General features: G+C 45.0%; 1 protein-coding gene across 1 annotated transcript in view; it reads right to left on the reverse strand.

The window, feature by feature from the left end:
* Nucleotides 1–25,450, reverse strand: part of MYO1E (myosin IE) — a 233,336-nt gene extending 207,886 nt beyond the window's left edge. The window contains exon 1 of the mRNA XM_030814491.1: nt 25,008–25,450. Coding sequence (XP_030670351.1) covers nt 25,008–25,010 — 3 coding nt within the window. The 5' untranslated portion in view covers nt 25,011–25,450. The remainder of the gene's footprint in view (nt 1–25,007) is intronic.
* Between the last annotated feature and the right edge of the window lie 208 nt (nt 25,451–25,658).

The following is a 25,658-nucleotide window of genomic DNA, read 5'->3' on the forward strand; positions in this document are numbered from 1 at the left end:
GTCTGTGGATACAAGGCATCAGTTACAAAGACGTTCACCTTCTCAAAGTGCTCTAGAGCAGGGGCTCCCAACCCCGGGGCCATGGACCTGTGCCGGCAGTGGCCTGTCAGGAACCGGGCTGCACAGCAGCAGGTGAGCGGCTGGTGAGCAAGCATTACCGCCTGAGCTCCGCCTCCTGTCAGATCAAAGCAGCACTAGATTCCCATAGAAGCGCAAAGCCCATTGTGAACTGAGCATGCGCAGGATCTAGGCTGCGCGCTCCTTATGAGAATCTAATGCCGATTATTTGAGGTGGAACAGTTTTCTCCCAAAACCATCCCCACTCCACACCCCAGGCTGCAGAAAAGCTGTCTTCCGCGAAATCGGTCCCTGGTGCCAGAAAGGTTGGGGACTGCTGCTCTAGAGGGTTCATGCTACTTCAACCAAAGTTCCAAAGAGATTTTGTTTTGGAACTTTGACACATTGATCCTAAATTTTATCTGGAAGAGTAAATGAGTATAAATTGCCAAGAACTCACTTAAAAAGGATTTAATTAGTAAAGTCTTGCCAAAAATAAAAATAAAAACATATTCCAAAACTAGAGTAATTATACAATGTGGTACTAGCAAACAGTTTAGGAATAAAGAAAAGGATCAAGGAAACAGAAGAGGCTAGAAACAAATGATAGATACGAATTTAACATAAGATAAAGGTGGCACTTCACAACAGAAGACAAAGAATGCACCACTGAATAAATTATTTTTAAGACCACCAACCATCCATTTGGAAAAAATTATACCCCTCACACCAGAAAAGTAAATTTCGGGTGACATAAGGAGCTAAAATTTAAAAATACAAAAAAGTTCTAGAGAAAATACGTATGTAATTACATAATTTGGGGTTAAGGAAGACAATCTAGGAAAAGCAAGAAAAACACCCTGCTGCTTATGATCCAAGACCCACGTCATTTTCAACTCCACACAGCTGTTAAAGCAGTGGTTCTCCTATCAGTTTTTCCACTGGAATCACCTGGAGCCCTGGTGAAAAACAGATTTTAAAGCCTCACCCCAAACCTGCTGAATCACCTCCTCAGGTGGTTTTGATGCCTCGCCATGTTTTGGAGGCCTCTGGTCTGGGGTCAACACCAAAGTGGGGAGGAGGTAAGAGAATTCAGGTGGTAAAACTACCATAGCCTTGCCATCGATGAAACCCCCCAGGTGCTAGTCACACAAAGGCTTACCTTTTGTAAAGTCCCCTGGGAACTAGTTTCCTATTTATTCAAGTCAGCTGTATTCAATAATACCCTCCCCCTAACCAAAAACGCCAAAACCACAAAACTTCCTAAGTTACATGGCGTGTTGCCGCGTGGCAAAAATACATCCTGATCAGTTTGCATTCGGTGTTGCATCAAATTATGGCATAGCCAACAATGCTTAAACATCCATCAACAGTGGCTCTCAACCTAGGCTGCTTTTAGGAACCATCCAGGAAACTTTGAAAAGTAATACAGTTGTGTCTGAATCCTTTTGGTCTAGGATGGTGCCCAAGGGTTGTCATTTTTAAAAAGCACTACAGGTGAATTTTAGCTGGATTAAGACCATTGGCTATGTGTCAGAAACAACTTCTGCTCCTTGGAGTTCAATATCTTTTTTTATTTTTTTGAGATGGAGTCTCACTCCGTTGCCTAGGCTGGAGTGCAATGGCACGATCACGGCTCACTGCAACCTCTGGCTCCCAGGTTCAAGTGATTCTCCTGCCTCAGCCTCTCTAGTAGCTGGGATCACAGGCATACGCCACCGTGCCCGGCTAATTTTGTATTTTTAGTAGAGATGGGGTTTCACGATGTTGGTCAGGCTGGTTTCAAACTCCTGACCTCGGGTGATCCGCCTACCTAGGCCTCCCAAAGTGCTGGGATTATAGGCGTGAGCCACCGCACGCAGCCGAGTTCAATATCTTAATGAGACACAAAAGCTTAAAGGGTCTAACACAAGGCAGACCATGATGCATGAGGTAAGAACATTTCAAACTAGGTGCCATGGACACATGGAAGAGGAAAGTGTCTATCTGGGAAGGCTTGGGGTCCAGGGGAGGGAATTTTGTTGAGCCTAGATCTAGAAACTGATCTAAGACTTGGACATGACGGAAGGACACCCAGGCAAGGGGAAAAATGGGGATCATTTGAAACCTTATTAATAGTAATTATTAATGAGTAATTATTTCATTTTCCTCCCATAACTTCCCATATAAACATCTTAGGTATATATGCATATGCCTCCTATATTTTTTCTACTTGCAATTATAATTTTCTAATGATTTTGTCATACTGCATATGAAATGGATATAATTATGTCTTTAGCTTCTAGACAAGGCTGTGATTCCTCCAGCTCAGGGTTAAGGCAGAAAAGGGTGTCTTTCCTCCACTCCCAGTAATGCACTATTAGCAATCTACCATATAAAAAAGGGTAAACTGAACCCACTCTATTCAGAAAATTTCAACTCAAAAGCCTTCTTTAAATTACCCAGCCAGTTAGGGAGGAGGATGATGAGAAATCATCCTCATCCTTGCCAAGAATTTTTTCAAATAAGCAAACTATCCCGCCCAAATTCAGTGAATGCATTACTAATTAATTTCATTCTGTGATGTCTGTTCTACATGACGATGATATAACTTTCTGCAAAACAAAAACTGAAGCACTCTATATCTGCCATCCATCCCTCCCCAAACTAGGAGATACGAAAGTTTGAGGCTGGGCAGGTCAAGCAGGGATGTGTCTGTTTTCTTGAACCATTTCTAACCTTACTCAATTATTTCCAACTGAAGCATTTCCTTAACAGGCAACATGCAACTCTTTCAAAGACAATCTATTAAAAGACTGGAGAGAAATGATATCATTTCCCTAAAATTTAGTGAGCCAGGACTTGAACAGGTTCGTTAGAAAAACACTAATGAGGTAACTCTATTGTTGCCTCTAACTTTAGGGCGATGTGGTAGTCAGAAAGGAGGGGTGGCTAGAACACAGCCTCAGCCACGACCAGGTTGTGGTGCATTACATAGTCCCAATGGTGGTATCTAAGGCATTTTATAACTTTCTTATTAATTGTCAATGCATCACCACTTGAATGAAAAGAGAATGGAAGCTATTCTTACTTCATTTTTTAACAAATGAAACTGAAGTACAGTTAAGTAATTTGTTCTACTCAGTTCCAGGAAACAATGTGGGGAGGAGGGCCTCCTTCCCTATCACCAGGCAGACTCCTGCCTTTCCTCAGGGTGGAAGAGATCCACTGCTGCTGTCTGCTGACTCACCTTCACACTCTAGCTAGAGGATACACTGACTCACAGTTTCATTACCTTCTATTCGCCATGGCTGTAGTAGTAGACATTCAGAAATGGGAGTTCCAAGAACTGAGCAGGAGAAGGAAAAGAATGTAGATAAAATTGAAAAGGACAAAGGGTACAGCCTCTATCATTCAATAAACCAGAAAAGACACAGGAGAATGTAGTGTCTGCCCTCAGAGACTACACGCATTACTGAGAGGAAAGTGGGGAGAAGAGGCCTGATCCACAGCTAACCATAATTCCCCAATATGAACTGCCAGATAACCAGGGAATGTCGAGAGTATACAGGAATGTGGGAAGGCCAAAGGGAAAGATGGTGAATTCTGAAAAATACAAAGAAATATAAATTATCTCTGATCTCAAGAGGCTTACAGTCTACTTGGGCTATAAGAGACTGTGTGAAAACAGATAACAATGCAAGATGACATAGTTTAGTCCCAAATAAATAACTCTATGACAAGGGCCACAATTTGGAGAAGGGAATGATCTCTATGAGTTGAATCAAAGGCTTCCAAGAAATGAGCCTTTAATTGTTGTTGTTGTTTTTTGTTTGGCTGGTTTTTTGTTTTTTTATCTTTTTTGAGACGGAGTCTTGCTCTGTCGCCCAGGCTGGAGTGCAGTGGCGCGATCTCGGCTCACTGCAAGCTCCGCCTCCCAGGTTCACGCCATTCTCCAGCCTCAGCCTCCTGAGTAGCTGGGACTACAGGCGTCTGCCACCACGCCTAGCTAATTTTTGTGCGTGAATATTTAGTAGACACGGGGTTGCACGGTGTTAGCCAGGATGGTCTCGATCTCCTGACCTCGTGATCCGCCCACCTCGGCCTCCCAAAGTGCTGGGATTACAGCTGTGAGTCAACGCGCCCGGCCTTACTTGGTTTTTTAAGGATTCAGATAAACAGCAAAAAAGGGAAGGGAAATCTAGTCACAGGAAATGGCCTGACCAAGGAGTGTATTCTAGGCAGACTATAAAACATAAACCTGAGAATAAGTTCATTCGTTCATTCAATCAATATTCAGTGAGAATCCACTGTGTACAAGCACTGTGCAAGGAGCTAATAGCAGGAACAAGGCATGTAGGCTGCCCTCACGGAGTTTATTTCAGAAGGACTACTGGAAAATCGAATTGGATAAACGCAACCAGTAACTGGTTTTAATTTAGACCGTAATGCATTTTGGTCTTTAGACTGTTCCCAGTAGGAACTGAGAGTTTTTGAGGATGAATGACAGGTGCAAAGCCGTGTTACTAGAAGATGATTGCGCTGATGCTATTTCTGTGAATTACTGGGGGATAAGAGTGAAGACCACTTAAGAAACTCTTGTAATGTTCCCAGTGTAAGACAATGCACATCCAAACTGAGGTGGCCACTGTGAAAAGGAAGGGGGAGCCTGCAAAGATATACTCACAGGGCGTTGGAACTGGCAGGAGCAAGGCAGGGACAGGAACAACAGACAAAGACACTACTGTCTCCAGCATAGATGCCTGGGGGAATTCTAAAAGGAAAACCAGGTAGGAGGAAAAGGTAAGGTGCAGTTCTCCAGCACCAGGACTGGAGTGTTCTGAAGGCTGGGCTCTTTTCAATGCCCTTCTCTATTTTCATGCTATTGATAGTCCCCATTCTGGATCTCTTTCTTCCTCTCCGGCCTGATAAAATCTGTTCTTAGCCTCTTTAGGAGAAGGTTTGATAGCCTAGTTCGGAGGGATCAGTAATGGGAGCAAGTATGGCATGGACAGCAGCCGTGGAAGAGGCACCCCAGGTTGATAGATTTTCCAAGCATGCTGTCGGCAACAACCTATTCTGTGCATCTCCTTAAAGACAGCTGGACTCCCTCTAGAATTGTCTAGGAGAAAAGTTTCCCTCGATTCCACTTGGAAGAATCGCTCTTTAATTTTTGGTTGAGCAGGATAATTAGAGATGATTGAGTCGCATATCTGAAAGTTTGGTATATTTGGCACGTCCCTAACCTTGGAAGATGATATCCTGGAGGGCGGCCACCACACTTCCTCTGGGGAAGTGTTCCTGTGCAGTAGTGCTTTGCAATCATCTAGAGACCTTGTTAAAACACAGATCTGGAATCAGGTGTGGGTGGGACCTGAAGTTCTGCATTTCTAATAATATCCCAGGGATGCCCATGCTATTAGTCCATGGACCCACAACCTAAATATGCACGTGTCTAGAAGCAAACAGCTCCTCCTCTAAGCAGACCTTAGATTCAGATGACCAGGAGTTTAAATCCCCTCTCTGCCACTTTTCAGATGGGTGACCTTAAACACGGTACCTAACTCGTTTTCCTGTCTGTAAACCAAGGAAAATACTAATATGCACTTTAAAGTAGATACAAATGCTGGATGATACAGAGTGGTTTCTTAGTAATCGCTAGTTCCAATAGCAGATTCTCTTCTATTCAACAGCGTGTTAAACTGTTAAATTCACGGAAGCATACCCAGCCCCCCTTCAAAGGCTCTAAGGTCTGCAGAAGGAATTACCAAGAAAGCAAAGCACAGAACTCCCTCAGAAACTGGAGGAGCCACTGAAAATTCTTTATCACCATGTAATCCTGTACAATCACAAGCACTTCCGAAAACAGCATTATCCTGTATTTGTCTGAGTGATTTATAACGTTAAGATCGACCACATGATTTCCTAGCTCTAAATTTCCCAAACTCCGGTTTGCAGGAAAAGGAAGCGTTTCTTTTCTAAGGAAGTCAGCACACCTAGATCTAGCCAACAGCAGTTGATTTAAGTTTCTTCAACCTTCACATTTCCCTTTCTCAAAAGTTGGACCCCACCAGCATTAAAAACTACTGTCCTAGCACATTACAAAGTTAATCAATCTAAAATGTCTTGTTTATACTAAAATTATTAAAATGCATTTAAGCCAGGTGTAGTGCTGCATGCCTGTAGTCCCAGCTACTTGGGAGGCTGAGGTAAGAGGATCGCTTGACCCCAGGAGTTTAAGGCTGCAGTGAGCTGTGATGGCACCACTATACTCCAGCCTGGGTGAGAGATAGAGACCCTGTCTCAAAAAAAAAAAAAAAATGCATTTACAACATGAACCAGAATAGTCTTATACTGGATTCTTTGTCAAAGATGAAGAAACAGACCAGGTGCACTGGCTCACATCTGTAATCTCAGCACTTTGGGAGGCCGAGGCGGGCAGATTACCTGAGGTCGGGAGTTCAAGACCATCTGGCTAACATGGAGAAACCCCGTTTCTACTAAAAATACAAAAAACTAGCTGGGTGTAGTGGCGAACGCCTGTAATCCCAGCTACTTGGAAGGCTGAGGCAGAAGAATCACTTGAACCCGGGAGGTGGAGATTGTAGTGAGCCGAGATCATGCCATTCCACCCCAGCTTGGGCAACGAGAGCAAAACTCCATCTCAAAAAAATAAAAAAAAAGAAAGAAAAAAACACAAAGGTAAAGAAACAAACCTCTACATTTTGAAAAGCAAACCACAGCTCTGTAAAAGTGAAATTTTTGTCCTGTTAAATATCATCATTCCCTTGTACACATTAATCTTTTAACCCCCAAAACCTAAAGCATGTGAACATAAATAGGCCCCAAAATAATCTAGAGTTTGTGTGTACAGATAGAAAAAATGTGCATATTTTATTTTTAAAATTACTCTCACTTTCTCTATCACACACTAAGAAAAACCCCCATTTGGAGAAAGCCACACCCATCACTAACGGGCTCGATCAACCTTTCAAAACAACATTAACGGCAAACATTAAGAGCTATTCAAAACCAAGGGAAATGACACGACACTTGAAAAAAGTTCTCTCAATGTAAATGAAGCTACTGGAATTTGTGAGGAGCAGAATAAACAAAGCAATTAAGCCATTAGCATGTCTCCTTTGAGACTGTCCTGGCCTTTGGAGGAGAGCAATACCAGATTCCTGTAGCACAGGTGGATGGTACGTTAGCTTAAGGAAAAACACAGGCAGCAAATTCTCCTCTTTAAACCAGAACACACACAACCTTGGTCAGGAAATTTTACATTCTGAAAGTCTGTATCACCTAACCGGAAAAACCTTCTTATCCTGGCCATGAATCTGGCACTGATCTTTTATATCAGCAAAAGCAGCCTAACCACTCCCCCACAAAGATCAGAAAAGCCCTTGCTTGGGGTCACAGGTCTGGGTGTCCTCAGGTGGCAGAACTTGAACAGGCTGCTGCCTCCACGCCAGTTGGGCACCTGGCATGTGAACCTACATGTGATCATAAATATCAGGCTCCAAAATGGTGCCCAGGTGGGCACCATTTCAACAGCTCTCTGTTCGGAGTTGGGAGCTTTTGAACGGATAGTGCCCCTGTGAATTTGGTTTCCATTTTGACCTGGAAAGAGTAGCTCCACCCCTTGTGGGGAGAGGTCAGGACTGGTTGTGTGATCTCAGGTAATTAATTACCTAGCCTCTCAATTGAAGGGGCCTGAGTAGGAAAGGAGTGAGAAACAGGTAGAAACCTTCCCAGCCTACCAGCTTCCCTCCACAGCTACTCCCTCCGGCAGGAGCCCCACCGAACCACTAATATCCTGTTCTGTGAAAAGAAAACTCAAAAGGAAGCCCTAGTGGTTTTATCTGAGGGGGCTATTTTTATCTTTGAAAAATATTTCCAGTTTACAATTAGTTGTCTCCTTTAATCTGCTGGCTCTCATCAATCACTCATTCACTGGCGGCTGCCTTGCTGCCACCAAGTTGAATTGGAAGGTTTTCAGTCCTCTGGGCACTTTTGGTCTAGTGGCGAACAGTTGTTCAATTCAGCAAAGTTGCCAAGTCTACCCCATGCCAGAAATACAAACACGAACCACAAGCATGACAGTGTCCCTCTCCGTCATGACTTTCCAACTAAGGAGGACGGAATAATAAATATTAAAAATATCACTCAAAAACTTCCGATTGGCAGGAGGGCCCCAATTTACCTTGCCTGTCTCAAGTCCTCCATTCCTTGTCTACAAGCCACTGGCAATTCCTCCTTCCAAATGTTCTAACTGGTGATCTACATATCTTTCCAGATAGTACAGGTTACCTACTCCTGCCACTCATGTGGGAGGCTATTTCTTTTACCCTTCTGTAGAGCTTAGGATACTTCGCCCAGCCACCTGGAGCTGGAAATGGACTCTAAAAAGCTCAAAAAGTACAAATCTGCCAATTTTTCACTTGAGTTCCAGAACAAAGATTTCACGGGCACAGTTTGACCCTGCCAGTCTTAGTTTTACCTAAGCATTTTAAACATCCACATTCAACCTGTCCTTCAAAACCACACGCAATTTTAAAAAGCAAATTGTCTAATGCACTACCCACGGCAATTCTTTCAATTCCTTTTTCCATCTCTTGTATTTGCCTATTTTTTTTTTTTTTTTGAGACAGGCTCTGACTCTGTCACCCAAGCTGGAGTACAGTGGCATGATCAGGGCTCACGGCAGCCTCACTGTGCCAGGATCATGCAATCTTCCCACCTCAGCCTACCAAGTAGCTGGAACTACAGGCACACACCACGATGCCTGTCTAATTTTTGTTTATTTTTTGTAAAGACGGGGTCTCACAATGTTGCCCAGGCTGGTTTTGAATGCCTGGGCTCAAGCAATCCACCTGCCTAGGCCTCCCAAAGTGCTGGGATTATAAGTATGAGCCACCGCGCTCAGCATATTTGCCTATTTCTTAGGCATCTACACTTGTGAAAATCACTGGCAACATATACAACAGATTCTGTTTTCTAGGAGAACCATCTTTTGTTAAACAGTTGTAGGGGGAAGGCGTTTGCCATGTTTTCAACATTATAGCTGCTGATGAGTGAAGAAAGGCATCATGACTGCAGATTGCTTTCTACTGCCTTCCAGGGACAAGCCACGTGGCTTTCAGGTGCCCTTTTAAGTGTCTTTTTATCAGCTATCTCCTCTCTGTCCTCAACATTCCATCTTTCCGAAGGGCAAGCACAACGGAGTGAGGAGTGACACACGTCAGAGAAGGTTCCAACAAAAATCAAGGCTTGCGACATTTAAATCACAGGGTGCTTTCACCTATTCATTCTATCAGCTGAGTACCCACGAGCAGCAGTTTTTTGGAGTAGATTTTAAGAATGCTCTACCTTGTAGGCAGTTCTGCATCCTACTTTTGCCCCTCAAGGAAAAGACCTGGGGGTAGTTTTAAAGATTGTACACTCATGCTTAACAAAAAGAAATATAAACATTTTTCCCATTAAGTTTTTTGGGGTTTTTTGTTGTTGTTTTTCCTGAAACAGGGTCTCTCTCTGCAATCTCGGCTCACTGCACCGTCTGCCTCCCAGGCTCCAGCAATCCTCCCACATAAGCCTCCCAAGTAGCTGGGACTACAGGTGTGCAATACCACACCCGGCTATTTTCTGTATTGACAGGTCTTTGCCATGCTGCCCAGGCTGGTCTTGAACTCCTAAACTCAAGGGATCTGCCTCCCTTGGCCTCTCAAAGTGCTGGGATTACAGGCGTGGCACCACTGTGCCCTGCCTCCCATTAAGCATCTTTTTTTTTTTTTTTTTTTGAGATGGAGTTTCACTCGTTGCCCAGGCTGGAGTGCAATGGCACGATCTCAGCTCACTGTAGCCTCCACGTCCCGGGTTCAAGCAATTTTCCTGCCTCAGCCTCTCAAGTAGCTGGGATTACAGGCGCCCGCCACCACACCCAGCTAATTTTTGTATTTTTAGTAGAGATGGGGTTTCACCCTGTTGACCAGGCTGGTCTTGAACTCCTGACCTCAGGTGATCCACCCACCTCAGCCTCTCAAAGTGCTGGGATTACAGGTGTGAGCCACCGCGCCTGGTCCTCTCATTAAGTTTTAAAATAGTATCGTATACTCAGTATTGGAAGTCAAGAAACAAAGAGGGGAGGTGGGAATGGGGAAAGGAGAGGCTGGGATACAAAGCCGAACAAGAAAGGATTCTACCTGAAAAGTAACTGATCAGAAGGAAAGATAAAATGCACATTAACAATTATAAGATCTTTATAGATAAAGTGCTCATGAAATTTTTTTTGTATTTTTAGTAGAGACAGGATTTCACCATGTTGGCCAGGCTGGTCTCAAACTCCTGACCTCAGGTGATCTGCCTACCTTGGCCTCCCAAAGTGCTGGGATTACAGGCCTGAGCCACCATACCTGGCCAAGGAGGTAATTTTCAATGATGAGGCTCAAGAAGGCAGAGTTAAGGCTGGTCTAAAAGAAGAATTAGACTGATGGGATGGAGAGGGTGAGTGAATTGATTCTAGCCAGATACAAGCTGAAGATGGAGAACATCTAAGCCTGAAAGGGAAACACCAAGTGGATGAATTTGGTCAGCTGATATAGGTGAGTGTAGCCACACTGCAGAGGTGGAATCATAGAACTTGGCAAGTGGTAGAATGTCACAATTCACTACATCTTAATTGGAGCATATAAAATTCACTTTTGTCAACTGACACTTAAATACAACTGCTGCAAAAAACTGAAGACTCTTGACTCATAGCCCCAAAGAGGACGGTGTCTCCCTGTCTCCGTAGAGCAAACAATGCTTGCCACATTGTCCTCCATGGTTGCTTGGAGAGTTGCTAAGCAGGGCTGGACCAAGGAGGATCAAGAGAGCCTTAGGGAGGAGGAGGAGGAGGACAAAAAGGAGAAAGAGGAAGAGGAGGAAGAGGAGGATGAGGAGGATGTGGAGGAGGAGAAAGCTCCCTTTCGTTTAGTGGCCTTAGTTATGTTTCCTCACTTCTCAGCAGGTGCAAACTATGTCTCCTGCCTTCTCCAGCTCTCCTCATCCTTTCCAAGTCCAGATGAATGCTTCAAGGAGAGGATGGGCAAGAGGTCTTGTGGGGAAAGAAAAGGACACTAGTTGGAGGATGGGTTTGGGGTGTGGGGGTGTGTGAGAGAAAGAGCTAGAAGGAAAAGGCCATCCCAGTTTTTCTACACCCCAAGCCCTAGTTCTAGATCATATAAAAAAAGCATAGAAATCTGCTCGAGTCCAGATATTAAGGCCCAGCAATTTCTTATGTGCCTTCAACTATTAAATACTAATTTTATAATTAATATCAATGTATCCTCAAAAGGAAAATGGGTTTTCAATTATTTATATAAAGTAAAAACTTTATGTCCCTGACTTATATTTATTTGGAGTCTGTATTGAATGCATTTCTCTTTGTGATCACAGAAGAATTTACCACTTTGAACCTCTCTTCTAATACTCTATTATGTTTGATTTTCAAACATTTCCAGTAAAAGCAGGTTTACAACCATAATTCCTGAACTGTGGGTCAAGAGACTTGTATTCTAGGGACAACTCTGCTATTACCTTGCCAAGTAACTGAGAGATCTAGGTCAGGCCACTACAATTCTCTGGACCTTAAAGGGTCACTTGGGGAGACCATGAACCATATTGGGGATTTATGAATCTTTTTCCCAGGAAAAAATTCACATAAGAATGAACATGGACACAAACAATTTCATAGACTACCCTGGAAGTGGTCTCCAGGATACTTCTCATCTTGACATTCTATATTTAAAGCTATTTGGTCACTGGAAGAAACAAGGTTGGGCACAGTAGCTCTCACCTATAATCCCAGCATTTTGGGCCACCAAGGCAGGAGGATCGCTGGAGACCAGGAGTTCTAGACTAGCCTGAGCAACACAGTGAGACCCTGTAAAATATATATATATATTTTATATATATATAAATTTATATATAATATATATATAGAGTTTTTAAATTAGCTAGGCATGGCAGTTCATGCCTGTAGTCCCAGATACTCAAGAGGCTGAGATGGGAGGTTCTCTTGAGCCCAGGAGGTTGAGGCTACAGTGAGACAAGATCACACCACTGCACTTCAGCCTGGGTGACAGAGCAAGACCCTGTCAAAAAAGAAAGAGGCTGCGCATGGTGGCTCACACCTGTAATCCCAGCACTTTGGGAGGCTGAGATGGGAGGATCACTTGAGGCCAGGAGTTTGAGACCAGCCTGGGCAACATAGCAACACCCCATCCCTAAAAAGAGGAAGAGAGGAAGGGAGGGAGGGAGGGAGGGAGGGAGGGATATTATTTTCCACAGCCATTACCATGATACATATGAGTAGTGCCTAGGTACAGTTGGGACTGTAAGGTGGGGAACCAATGCTGTCCTGCACACTGAGACTATGAATGCCAAGGTATCACTGCCAGATCCTTCTGTGGATGAGGCTGGGCCAAGCTTGAAGAAGTCCCCTCAGTGGCTGGAGATGCCTACATCGTTCTATAAAACAAAGCCACTCCTATTAAAAGTTAAAGGGAAGCTATTTGCTTTGGTTCTCTGAGTATATCTCTTCTTTCAGTCCAATGAGCAGTTAGTGTCTAGCTTTGTTCTATGTGAAAGCCAATATAATATGGAGATATTTGTGGATGAAATGGTATGCTATCTAGGATTTGCTTCTAAAGAAACTAGGAGAAGAGAAGAACAGTGAAAACAAGATTGGTCATGAGTTGTCAATTGTTGAAGTTGAGGGATTTGTTTTCTCTCCACTTACGCATTTTTAAATTTTTGATTGAGAGACAGAACAGAAAGTCAAAGTGAAAGATTAGTAGGTTAAGGAATTTTTCATGTCCTGTACAAGGCCTGGGCATGAAGCTAAACTAATCCTACTCGATTCACATCCTGAGGAGCCCACAGATAGCACAATCTGTGGCTCACAGGATATGGAATCGACACAGGGTTATTTTGAGAACCATCTTACAGTCCAAAAGACATGACTTTCAACCAAGGGGAAAAAAAAAGAATTTTTGTCTCTGTGAGGAATGTCTTTCTCCACATGGACAGCTCAGAGGTGGGTGAAAATGCAGAACTGGGCAGCAAGAAGTATTGTCCCCACCTTGGAAGGCCTGCATTCCCCTTTCTGTCCAGCAGGCCATCGAGCCCAGAATGGTTTGGCATGATTCATTGCTCTCTAACTTTGGACTTTATGTAAAATGTTTGTTATTCTTGTAAGGCACCCTTTAGCAGATAGAAAATGATTTTTCTTCTTCTTGTTAGCTTCTGTTTTTGCCCTTTTTTTCCCCAACAAAAGATAGCAGTTTTAGAATGAGACTGAGCCTCATCAATACAAAAGGACTTCAGCTCCAATTCCTCATGCCTTGCTTGGGAAAGCAGCAGCAGACAGTGCAGCAGCCATGCTGGCTTCTGTAAAACACAGGGGTTCAGGGGATCAGCCAGAGAAAACTGGAGCTACCACTCAATCTATTCCTGCCTCCAAGTATTCACGCAATGTGGGAAAGTTGACAGAAAAGGTTGAGGGTGGGGAACTGAATCTGAGCCCTTGGGCAGTCCTCTTCCACAGTGACTCTGGACTTGACAGTGTGACTTGCTTTGGCCAATGGGGATAATAGCAAGTATGATGCAAGCAAAAGTTGAAAAATGCGTGTGCCCTGGAGCTTGTACCCCTGCTTTTCTTGGGAACCCTGTGGTGTGACCACTACTATGGAAACAAGCCAGAGCTAGCCTGTTGTGACAAGAGACACATGGCCAAGCCATCCCATGGCCCCAGCTGAGATTGGACCAACTACCAGACATGTGAGTGAGGCCACCCTAGATCATCCATTCCCAGCCAAGCCACTAGCTGACCACAGTGATTGAATGAACCAGCTGAGACCAGAACTGCCACGCCAGTGCACAAAATCATAAGAAAGAATAAACGCTTATTATTTAAGTTACTGAGTTTGGGTGATTGGTCACACCAAAAGCAACACAAGAAAAGGTGGCTAAGCAGAGCTAAGATGTATTGAACATTGGGAGACATATCCCCTAATGGCTCTTTACACAATAGTTAGTGGGACTCACTATTGATGCGACTGTATGTCAACTGTCATTGAAATAACCTGACATAGATCCAAAATTGACCACACTCCCTAATACTCATTTCAACACAAGGTTTGTTGTAATTCTTGGAATGCTACTGTATGGGCTTCAGGGGTTTATAAACCTCCTGAAGTTAAATGAAGAATTATATTTATATGCATTTTTTCATCTGAACTGAGAAAAGATGTTAAAACCACAGAGAATAACAAAGAAATATATATGTACAACTGCTTAGAATTAATAATGTCTCATCATATTTGCTTTGGATTTTTCTACATGTAAAGCAAATAAAACATTACTGACTCGGTCGTCTCCCTTTCCTCTTTCCCCCTTCAGTATTTTGAACTTGGTGTGGATCTTTCTAGTCTGCGGATTTATTTTTTTTAAATTTTTTTTTTTTTTTGAGACAGAGTCTTGCTGTATCGCCCAGGCTGGAGTGCAGTGGAATGATCTCAGCTTACTGCAACCTCCTCTTCCTGGGTTCAAACGATTCTCCTGCCTCAGCCTCCCGAGTAGCTGGGATTACGGGCGTCTACCACCACACCAGGCTAATTTTTGTATTTTTAGTAGAGACGGGGTTTCGCTATGTTGGCCAGGCTAGTCTCGAACTCCTGACCTCAGGTGATCCACCCGCTTCGGCCTTCCAAAGTGCTAGGATTACAAGCATGAGCCACCACGCCCGGCCTGTATTTTTTTTAATAATATACACACAAATACATATATATACACATACAAAAATAAATGTATAGACCCCCAAATAACATAGTCTTATTTTGTGTTTTTGACATTTTTCTTAAATGGCTTCAGATATGCATCTTTCTACAACTTGCTTCTTTACCAAACACTACCCTTGTGACACCTATCCATATTGATACCATATTATCAAATAAGCCACATGTATATCTCTTCTAATGAACATTTAGATTGTTCCTGTTTTGTTTGTTCTCATGATCTGTGGAAAGTTTATTTGTTATTATAAACACTGTCAGGGAACAGGTCAGTAGCTTCCAACATATTCTCAGAGGACCTCAGGACATTCTCCCATCCAAATGTTAGGAACCTCTGATAATCTGATGTGGGGAAAGGGCATTGTCATCATTTTGCATTGATGCATATTTCTGCATTACAGCATTCCCAAGCCTTAAAGGAAGCTATCTTTACTTACATTCTTAAAATAGCTTATTCGATGCTTCTGCATTTAAATCTAAACTTTTCTGTAAGGTCTGCATCTTCCTAGGACACTAAAAACAGCTATTTTTCATTGAAAATTTCTTAGAATCAGAAAATATTGTCCAAAACATTCTGTGACCATGTAATGTTATCCTAAATTGCTGTCAACATCAAATGGCAGTCACACCAAAGAAATTACTAAGACACTAACAATGTGATATTCTAATTTTGTTGTTGTTGTATTCCGTAATGTATATAAGAATTAAACAGCTAAGTCTCTGTTGTTATCTCATTTTCCTATTTTCTATTTTTTTAATCTTAGTTAAGATTAGAGAGCCTTCTAGTATGACTTTATTTTTTTTTTTTTTTTTTGAGACGGAGTCTCTCTGTCGCCCAGGCTGGAATGCAGTGGCACAATCTCGGCTCACTGCAAGCTCCGCCTCCCAGGTTCACGCCATTCTCCCGCCTCAGCCTCCCGAGTAGCTGGGACTACTGGCGGCCGCCACCACGCCCGGCTAATTTTTTTTGCATTTTTAGTAGAGATGGGGTTTCACCGTGTTAGCCAGGATGGTCTCCATCTCCTGACCTCATGATTCACCTGCCTCAGCCTCCCAAAGTGCTGGGATTACAGGCGTGAGCCACCACGCCCGGCCAGTATGACTTTCTTTTACTTTTATGCTTGCTCTCACTATGACATCTTCTAGTCTCTATGGCAAAGTCCCAAAGCAAGGAAATTAAAACTCAGAACACTACTACTCGTAACAGACAATGTTCTTAAGTCTAAATTATCCCACTCTGGTATTACTGAATAAAATCAACCAAAATTGATGATTTTCTATCAGCCTTACCTTCCCTCAGGAGTATGTGAAATAATGAAAAAGTATGCAAATACTTGGACTCGGCATTGTCAAATTTAGAAATAATTTATTGAACTGCTTTTGAAAGAGCACGGACTTAGCAGATCTGGTTGGTTACATACAAATTGTGTGGCCCTGAATAATTCCCCTCCCCTCACTACACTTTGATTTTCTTACCTGTAAAATGGCAATAAAAACCAACACTGGTGCTAGAATGAAATGAAATCATGTATATGGAAGCCTTTTGTTATCATTTCTCCTCTATACGGGGAGCTTCTCATAAGCAGAGGCGGAGAACCTAATTTATCTTTTTGGACACGGAATCTTGCTCTGTCACCCAGACTGGAGTGCAGTGGCACAATCTTGGTTCACCGCAACCTCTGCCTCCCATTTCAAGCGATTCTCCTGCCTCAGCCTCCTGAGTAGCTGGGATTATAGGCGCCTGCCACCCCGCCCAGCTAATTTTTTTGTATTTTTAGTAGAGATGGGGGTTTCAACATGTTGGCCAGGCTGGTCTCGAACTCCTGACCTCAAGTGATCTGCCCTCTCGGCCTCCCAAAGTGCTGGGATAACAGGCCTGAGCCACCATGCCCAGCTCTAATTCACCAAGCCTGTATGCTAACCTCCCTTGCCATGGCAATATCTTCTCTCCACTTTGGGGTTCAAAGCTGTCCATCTCCAACCACTCCCGTTCTCTGGTAGGACCACTCATATTTGCCAAGGAAGACCTAGAGGTCTGAGTACCCACTGGTGTCACATATTTGAGTGTCAACGCCAGAATCCAGGGGGAGCACCAATGGTAGGCACGTTTGGGCTAGAACCTGGGAATGTGGAGTATGCATCCCAAGCTCACCCAAAGAGGGGGCTTCATATTTCAGGAGCCAAAGATTAAGCAGCCCATTACTGACCACAGAGTTCTAGTGGGTGGAAGGAGGAACTCTCCCCTGTACACACTTCTGGAGGAAGTCTCCATACAGTTATGACACCCAGTGGGTAATCAGGCTACTTGGGATTATAACACTGCCACCAAAATATAACAAATATGCTTATCAAGAAAAAGGATTTCTAAAACAAGTGGAAAAATACAGAGCACAAATTGTATATTTGCCCCATAATTACAACCACATAAAAACAATGTGTTCGAGGCCTGGTGTGGTGGCACACGCCTATAATCCCAGAACTTTGGGAGGCCAAGGTGGGTCACTTGAGGCCAGGTGTTCAAGACCAGCCTGGCCAACATGGTGAAACTCCGTCTCTACTAAAAATAAAAAAGTTGGCCGGGCGTGGTAGCGTGTACCTGTAACCCCAGCTACTCAGGAGGTTGAGGCAGGAGAATCGCTTGAAACTGGGAGGCGGAGGGAGGTTGCAGTGAGCCAAGATTGTGCCACTGCACTCCAGCCTAGGCGACAGAGTGAGACTCCATCTCAAGAAAAACAAACAAACAATGAGTTTGAATAGACTGGAAGGAAACACAAAGACATAAATAATTACTGTGTTAGGGTGTGGGGGTACTATGGGTCAATTCTTCTAAATTTCTTTTTCTTTTTTTTTTCTTTTTTGAGACGCAGGCTCGCTCTTGTCCCCAGGCTGGAGTGCAATGGCGCGATCCAGCTCACTGCAACCTCAGCCTCCCAGGTTTAAGCGATTCTTCTGCCTCAGCCTCCCAAGTAGCTGAGATTACAGGCGCCTGCCACCACGCCCAGCTAATTTTTGTATTTTTAGTAGAGACCGGGTTTCACCATGTTGGCCAGGCTGGTCTCGGACGCCTGACCTCAAGTGATCCCCCCACCTCGGCCTTCCAAAGTGTTGGGATTACAGGCGTTAGCCACCGCGCCCGGCTGAATTCTTCTAAATTTCTTATAATGTAGTACAGTAACCTTCCACCTGCAAGTAGACTTTCTTGAAAAGTCCCAGAAAGAAAACTACCTGGTCATGTCCAGACTCTTAAAGAATGATTCCCACCACTGTTTGGTAAGAAAAACCTTATTAGACTGGGATCTAATAAGGTTAGATCTGCACTGGATCAGATCTAACTTGGATTCTGGCACCAGCTCAGCTAAAAACTAGCTATGAGACTTTGGAAGTCATTTAACGTCTCTAGATCTCTCTGTGAAGTTAACAAATGGATTTAGGATAGAGTTTTTAAACTCTCTTCTGGGCTTTCTACAATGTAGCCTATGTTTTACTTTCTATAATGTAGCATATGACCATAAAGTGCTATAAATAAATTTGTAACAAATACTATCACAGCTCAAAAGACCCAAGAGAGTGTGCCTCCTTCAGAGCAGTTCTTATACTTATTCCAGGAAAGAGGGACCTGCTGGATACTGCATATCTTTAGCGGGGCTAATTGTTCTGCCTTTGAGGCACAATGTAACTTCTGGAAACACCAGAGAGAGATGTAGTGCAAAGTCTGGTGAGTAACAGGAATGATCACACTGGGCACTAAGGAGTTAAAAACTAAAAAGTAAGGCCCTCCCTCCTTCCCTCTTCTTCCCTTCTTTCTCTCTTTTGAGACAGAGTTTCACTCTTGTTGCCCAGGCTGGAGTGCAATGGCGTGACCTAGGCTCACTGCAACCTCCGCCTCCAAGGTTCAAGTGATTCTCCTGCCTCAGCCTCCCAAGTAGCTGGGGTTACAGGTGTGCGCCACCACACCCAGCTACTTTTGTATTTTTCATAGAGACAGGGTTTCACCAGGTTGGCCTGGCCGGTCTCAAACTCCTGATCTCAGGTGATCTGCCCACCTCGGCCTCCCAAAGTGCTGGGATTACAGGCGTGAACCACAGGGCCCAGCCCTGTCTCTTTCTTTTTTTTCTCTCTCTCTCTCTCTCTTTTTCTCTCTCTCTCTCACTCTCACCCAGGCTGCAGTGCCACAGCCACAGCTCGCTGCATACTTGAACTCCTAAGCTCAAGGATTCCTCCCACCGCAGCCTCCCAAGTAACTGGGACTACAGTGCGTGCCACCACACCTGGCTAATTTTTAAAATTTTTTTTAAGGTAAAGGCCTGAACCACCACACCCGGCAAAAAATAGGTTTTATTACATAGCTCATAAATGACCATTCAAAAGTGCTTTGAACAACAGCAAAGACGTCATTCTCATGGTGGTAACTCAGAAGGGAGGGCCAACGTCATTCACATGTACAGTTTAAGTTCTATGGGTTGTCAAAGTCCATGTCACTATGTTAGGGCTGGCTTTTGCAGTTGTACTTAAGTGTGGCTGTCCCAAAGATACATGGAAAAAATACTTTGCTTAGGATGCCCCAAAACCTTTTGTCTCTGCCAACATAAATTCTGAAATTGAAATTCAAAACACAATTTGTTTACCACTATCACAGAATGTGCTTATAAGGCTGTTTATTTTAATACCTTTGGCATTTAACCTTTAACCTCTTATTTACTCTGTAAATATCATCTCAGCATGGTGAGAAAAAGAAAAAAGAATTTTTTAAAAACTCACCATTAAGAAACATTTTAATCACAGATTGGTAAACACACAAGTTGCTGCATTTTTGCAAAAAAAAAAAAGAGATGACTCAAACTTGGAAAACCATGACTACATAATTCCTATATATCCTACCATGAAGCTTATAATACCTTGCACTTACATAGAAGATTTAAAATATTTCTGCTTTTTGAAGCAGATAAAAAGAGCTTTCTCAAATTCCCAACAAATAATAAGGTCCCATACTTGTCTCATGAGGAAACGCAAGGCACTATATGTTGTCTTTCCCTGAGTCTCACGGGAGCTCATCACATGCCCACACTAGGCACAGAGGCAAAACGTTGTATTCTAAGTTATCAGAATGCTCGCCGCTGCTCATTATCTAACCCTCAGGATAACTCCTGAGACAGACCTCCAATTCATGAGATTCAACTGAAAAAGGAGTGAAAAACAAGAAGCCATCATGTGACATTGGAGGCCATGGCATTTTCAGTGGAGGAAGGAGTTGAAGGGTTGAAGAGAAAAGCTCAATTTGCAGCCTCACCACTCGTGGAACCATCCTACACAGGTGTTGAGATAGCGCCAAACAGTAGCAGCTGGATGCAGATTTTCCCTGTTATAATAGCTTAGAGAGTGCATGGGCTGAAAATACCAGGCAATTCCCTGTCTTTAGGGAGACCCAGTAGGAAGGTGTGGATGTATCGATAAATATTGAATGTCACTACTGGGTGTGTAGTGAACGTTTAGACATTCTTCCTGGTGAGTGAATGAGAAGAATCACTGTGGTTCACAGAAGGACACCATGTTAAGACTTACAATAAAGTGGCTGCAAACAGCCAAGCTGCAGGTGTGCTTGGCCCCTCTGAGATGATCAAATCACATACAAAAATTGGCAGAGGCCGGTCGTGGTGGCTCACGTCTGTAGTCCCAGAACTTTGGGAGGCTGAGGCAGGCAGATCACCTGAGGTCAGGAGTTTGAGACCAGCCTGGCCAACATGGTGAAACCCTGTCTCTACTAAAAATACAAAAATTAGGCGGGCGTGGTGGCAGGGCCTGTAATCCCAGCTACTCAGGAGGCTGAGGCAAGAGAACTGCTTGAACCTAGGAGGCGGAAGTTGTAGTGAACCGAGATCACGCCAGTGCACTCCAGCCTGGGCGACAAGAGCGAAACTCTGTCTCAAAATAAATAAAAATAACGGGCAGATATAGCATAAAAATCTAGATTTCTAGCTTCTCTTGAAAAACAAGATAATTTGGTAATATGGTCAATATAACCATGGCCTAGAATCAAGTAGTGGTGCCTCCTTGAATGGCGCATATATTCCATATTTACTCTCTAGAGGCCAGCCTCCCTCCACCAAATTATAAGACATTCAAGTTTGCAACCACTGGCCGGGCACGATGGCTCATGCCTGCAATCCCAGCACTTTGGGAGGCCAAGGTGGGAGGATCACGAGGTCAGGAGTTTGAGACCAGCCTCACCAACATAGTGGAACCCCGTCTCTACTAAAAATGCAAAATATTAGCTGGACGTGGTGGCAGGCGCCTGTAATCCCAGCTGCTTGGGAGGCTGAGGCAGGAGAATCGTTTGAAGCCGCGAGGCGGAGGTTGCAGTGAGTTGAGATCGCGCCGCTGTACTCCAGCCCGGGCGACAGTGAGAGACTCCAACTCAAAAAAAAAAAAAAGTTTGCAACCACTGACAAGGCTGTAGTCCTCAGCAAAAGTGTGGTGGAGGTGACTTTCAACTTCAGTAAGTGTCTGCTTCTTATACTTCTCCATCCCTCTCCATCCACTGCTCCGCTCGTTTTCTCTCCAAGGAGATGCCTGGGCTGTCAAATATTTCCCACTAGGATGGCCCACTCACACTTGTCCCTAGATAATATCCCAGACTCTAGGTATTTCCCTAACCCTTTGCCTCCATCAAAACTTTTTTTGTGCTTGATCCCATTCCTTTGTGGTTTTGTTTTGTTGTATTGTGTTGTTTTGACTAGGAGACTACTAGCAATCTGATAAACTAATCAGTGGAAATCAAGTAGGTTACCTTCCCAGGAAACATTTGAAATGTATTCCAGACTTTCTAAATACATGCCATGCCATCACCTAAAGGAACTTACCTACCTTATCATCAGCTATCCATCAGATTTCTAGGAGGTAAATCTATTCCTGGGTATTCTTATGTCTCATATCTATAATTTACTCACAAGTATATGCAAGTAAGGAAAAGGGAACAGATCTTGAACATGTTCTGAGGTGACGGTCAATTCAGATTTGCTCAAATATTTCTGTATATTTAATGCACAGAAACCTTGCATTAAAATGAATCACAATTTCTGGATCCAAAGTACATAGCAGATCTACAGCCATGGGTTTCAGTCTATCAGAGAGTCCAAACTGGTCATGGCCACAAAAGCAGAACTTCCTTTGCAGATGATGACAAGCCCAGATTCTATGAAGGAAGCCTTAGATGTGTATTATGGTTAAAGTCAACAGAGATTTTTTTGTACTCTGCTAAACAACCTACACTAAATTATAAAGATGTGCAGGGTTTTTTTTAACTTCTTCAAGTCTCCTTAGGAAAAAGACACAAGTAACTATTGCCTGGTAGTGTTCTTAGTTTTCTCAAGACACAGAAGTGTCCCAAACTGAGTTTTCAAGAGGAAGATAGAAGGTGAACTACAAGCTGTACACTGTGTTCATGAGTCAGAAAATGAAAATGGCTATTTTCCTTATGAGTCACAACTGAATGAGTCTTAGTAGGGCCTCAAGTACAGATGGAGAGCCCTCCTACTATGCTACCAGACTTCCTAGAAGACACACACACACACACACACACACTCACACAGAAGAAGTCCACGGTATAGGTGTTCTCCCTATAGCCCAGCCAAGGGCCTTCTTTTTCTTCTCCTTCTTCTTAATATTTTTTAACTGAAACAGGGTCTCACCATGTTACCCAGGATGGTCTTGAACTCCTGGGCTCAAGTATTCCTCCTGCCTCTGCCTCCCACAGTGCTGGGATTACAAGCGTGAGCCACTGTGCCTGGCCACCAAGGGCCTTCTGTTGAATTTTAGCCTCCATGCTAATCTTCAGCCACACCCAAAGAAGGTAATGTCCTTTCCCTTCCTGTTCTAAGCAGCTGAACTTGGGCAGGCCTGGCAGATGTGGAACACAAAATGAAGTATCATTTGGCTTGACGGAGTCTTACATAAACATTAAATACTGTAACTTGGGTTTCTGATTATTTAAGATGATGCTCTATTCTAAGGCAACTTCACATACATAATGAACAATTTTTCAAGTCAGGAAAGAAATGATTAACTTTGGCCAAATCACTCTGGATCCAGTAGATCTATCAATGGCACATCTCCTGTTTCAGAACAGCCAGCTGTTTCAACTTTTCCGTCAGTGAACTGTGACTTCAGCAACCATATCTGATGCACAGATGTCGCCTGGCGGCACACAACATGCCCATCTGTGCTGATGGCAAGGAGCCCATCAATAGGTAAGTCACACACTGTCCTCGGATAGAACCATCTCTTCCCTACAGCATGCCTTCTTCGCATGCATTTGACCAACCCTCTACTTCATCTGCAATGGGGCTGAATTAAGCATGGTGTCCCAGGTTTTGGAAAACGCAGCCTAGACTATATTTCAGTCCATTCCGCATGAAAAATGAGTTTAACTGAGGGGAAGTTAATTTCCTCAAGGTACCACTCAAGTACTTAAATTCAGTAAGATTCCTTAAGTTCTTGACATAAACATATTGACCCACGGAAAATGATTACAGCCATTCTCAAGTACCAGGACTATCACATTGCTTCAAGGGACCAGGTGCCCAGTGAGGTAGCTTTACCCAAACACATGCCCAATGGGAATGTTTCTCTGCTGGGGTGAGGGGAGGGGTCCAAAAGTAACGTGGAGTAGACTGACTTCTTAAACCTTAAAACTAGGAGAGGAAATTTATAGATAAAGTGTTCTCTTAGATGGGGCAAAAGTGACTTAATTTTGGACTATGTAAAAAGGCTTTGGCCAAGGATGCCTTGAAAGGTTTCTCGTTGATGTTTGTTTGTAATCATTCTTTGGAATAAACAGCACGGGGCAAGGCGGCTTCTGAGCCTTGTGTGCAGGATTCGATGGGCCTCTGCTGCACTTCCCTCAGGCTGCTCATCGGGATATCGATTTTTAAATTAGTGTTGTGCTGGTTATCATTTTGACTTGGCTTCTCTTCCACAGCCATTAGAAAACAACAGCAAACCAGAAGAGGACGAGATCATCCACCTAAGCAGGACTACTTGAAAAGAAGCAAGTGTGGAAACTATGAAGCCTTGCAATAGATTGTTTTTTTCTGATGAACTGCCGATCTCTTCAAAATAGAGTCCTTGCTTTTGTGCCCCGGAAAGAAAAGTACACCACGCCAAAGCCCAAGGGAGGTGGCTAAGGTTATACAGGGAGGGAGGGGAGTGTAGCTGGACTGGGGAGTTGGAATAGCAGAAAAGTCAAAAGTCAAAGAGGCGGCCCCTTCCACACATTCCCAAAGTGCCAAAGGGAAAAGAGCAACAAACTTGAAACTCGCGAGGGCGTCTTCCCGTGCGAAGCGTCCCCTGGATCCCCGAAAAGCCCCGATCCCCTCGCGCTTGGGAAGGGGTGGGGTCCTCTTCAGGAGGTGTTTACTTGGCGTCCCGGGCGCGGAGACCCTCGGGGCCGGCGCCCGGCACAGGTCCGGGGCGGCGTGGCTGCCGCCCGCGCCCGGGTCGCCCGGGCTCTTGACAGCCCGCCGGCCGCCAGGTGCTCGCGCTACCTGGCGCCCCCGCCTGCCTTTGTGCGGCCCGCGCCGCCCCTCGCCAGGGCAGGCCAGGGACCGCCCCTGCCCGCGTGCCGCTGCCAGGCGGGACAGCTGCGGGCGCTGCCGGGCGGCGGAGCGGCGGCGGGGAGGAGAGGGAGTCGGCGCAAGGGTGCCCGGGGCGGGGCGGGCACGGCCGCGGGGAGGGCAGGGGACGCCGCCAGCGGCTGCGGCGCGAGTCTCCGAGCACCTCCCCTGCCAGCTGCGCCCCCCACGTCCCAGCAGGAGGAGGGGACCCCCTCCCGCGCCGTGCCCCTCGCAGCCGATGCACTCGCACCCTGGCTTCCGACAGCTGGCAGCCATAGCAACCCGGCCACAGAAAGTTTCGCGACGCAGAAGGCGACTTGGAATAAAGTTTTCCTTGGCCCCTCGCTCGCTCTCCCCCGGCCCGGGTTTACGGAAAGCAGCAGGAAATCAGAGCTCGGGACGTGCCGGCTCCCGCGTCCACCTTCTCCACCCCTGGCCCAGGCAGCGCGCCCAAGGTGGGTGCACCACGCCGGGGCTTCCTGCCCCGTCCCCGGGTCCGGCGTCCTAGGACGCGGCACGGCCAACTCACCATGGTGACTCGCGCCGCGGTCGCGCCTTCGCCGGGTCCCGCTGCCGGGGAGCTGGGGCTGGAACGCAGTCTCCTGGGCGAACTTCAAAAGTTGGTTCTCCTCGCCAAAAACAGGCTCCCGACACCCAAGCACTCACAGGAGCCAATGGGAACCCAGGGGGGACTCCATCCAGGCGGGATCGGCGGCGCTAGGTGAGGGCGAGACTGCGGCGGCTTAGCAGGCGGGGCGCATGCTGCGGAGGGCAAGAGTCCACTCGGACTCGCGGCTCGCCGCCCGCCCAGGTGAGTCCGATGCGCTCAGAGCGTCCGCCTGGTTCCACTTCCTCGCTCCTCTTTCTTCAGCCACTTAATCCGTACTCCTCTGGCTGAGTCTCGGCTCGGGCCGGGCAATCTGTCCATAAATGGAGAACTCAGCTCAGGCCTGACCAATCAGGGTTTGTTTTCGTAGCGTCACTCCTCAGGGAAATCGTAGTAGCCAACAAGCTTGGAGCTGCTGGAGTTTCCAAAGATCTCTGGATCCTGTAGTCCTCCTCCCGCGCCAGCCACCGAAGAACGCTGCGGACCCAGCTCGCTCCTGGTAGCAAGACCCGAACTGTAAGGAAGAAAACCCTCGTGAAAGAGGAGCAAACCATTCACTTCGCTGAGTTTTAA

This window comes from Nomascus leucogenys, chromosome 6 (assembly GCF_006542625.1).
Source record: "Nomascus leucogenys isolate Asia chromosome 6, Asia_NLE_v1, whole genome shotgun sequence".
Taxonomy (NCBI): domain Eukaryota; kingdom Metazoa; phylum Chordata; class Mammalia; order Primates; family Hylobatidae; genus Nomascus; species Nomascus leucogenys.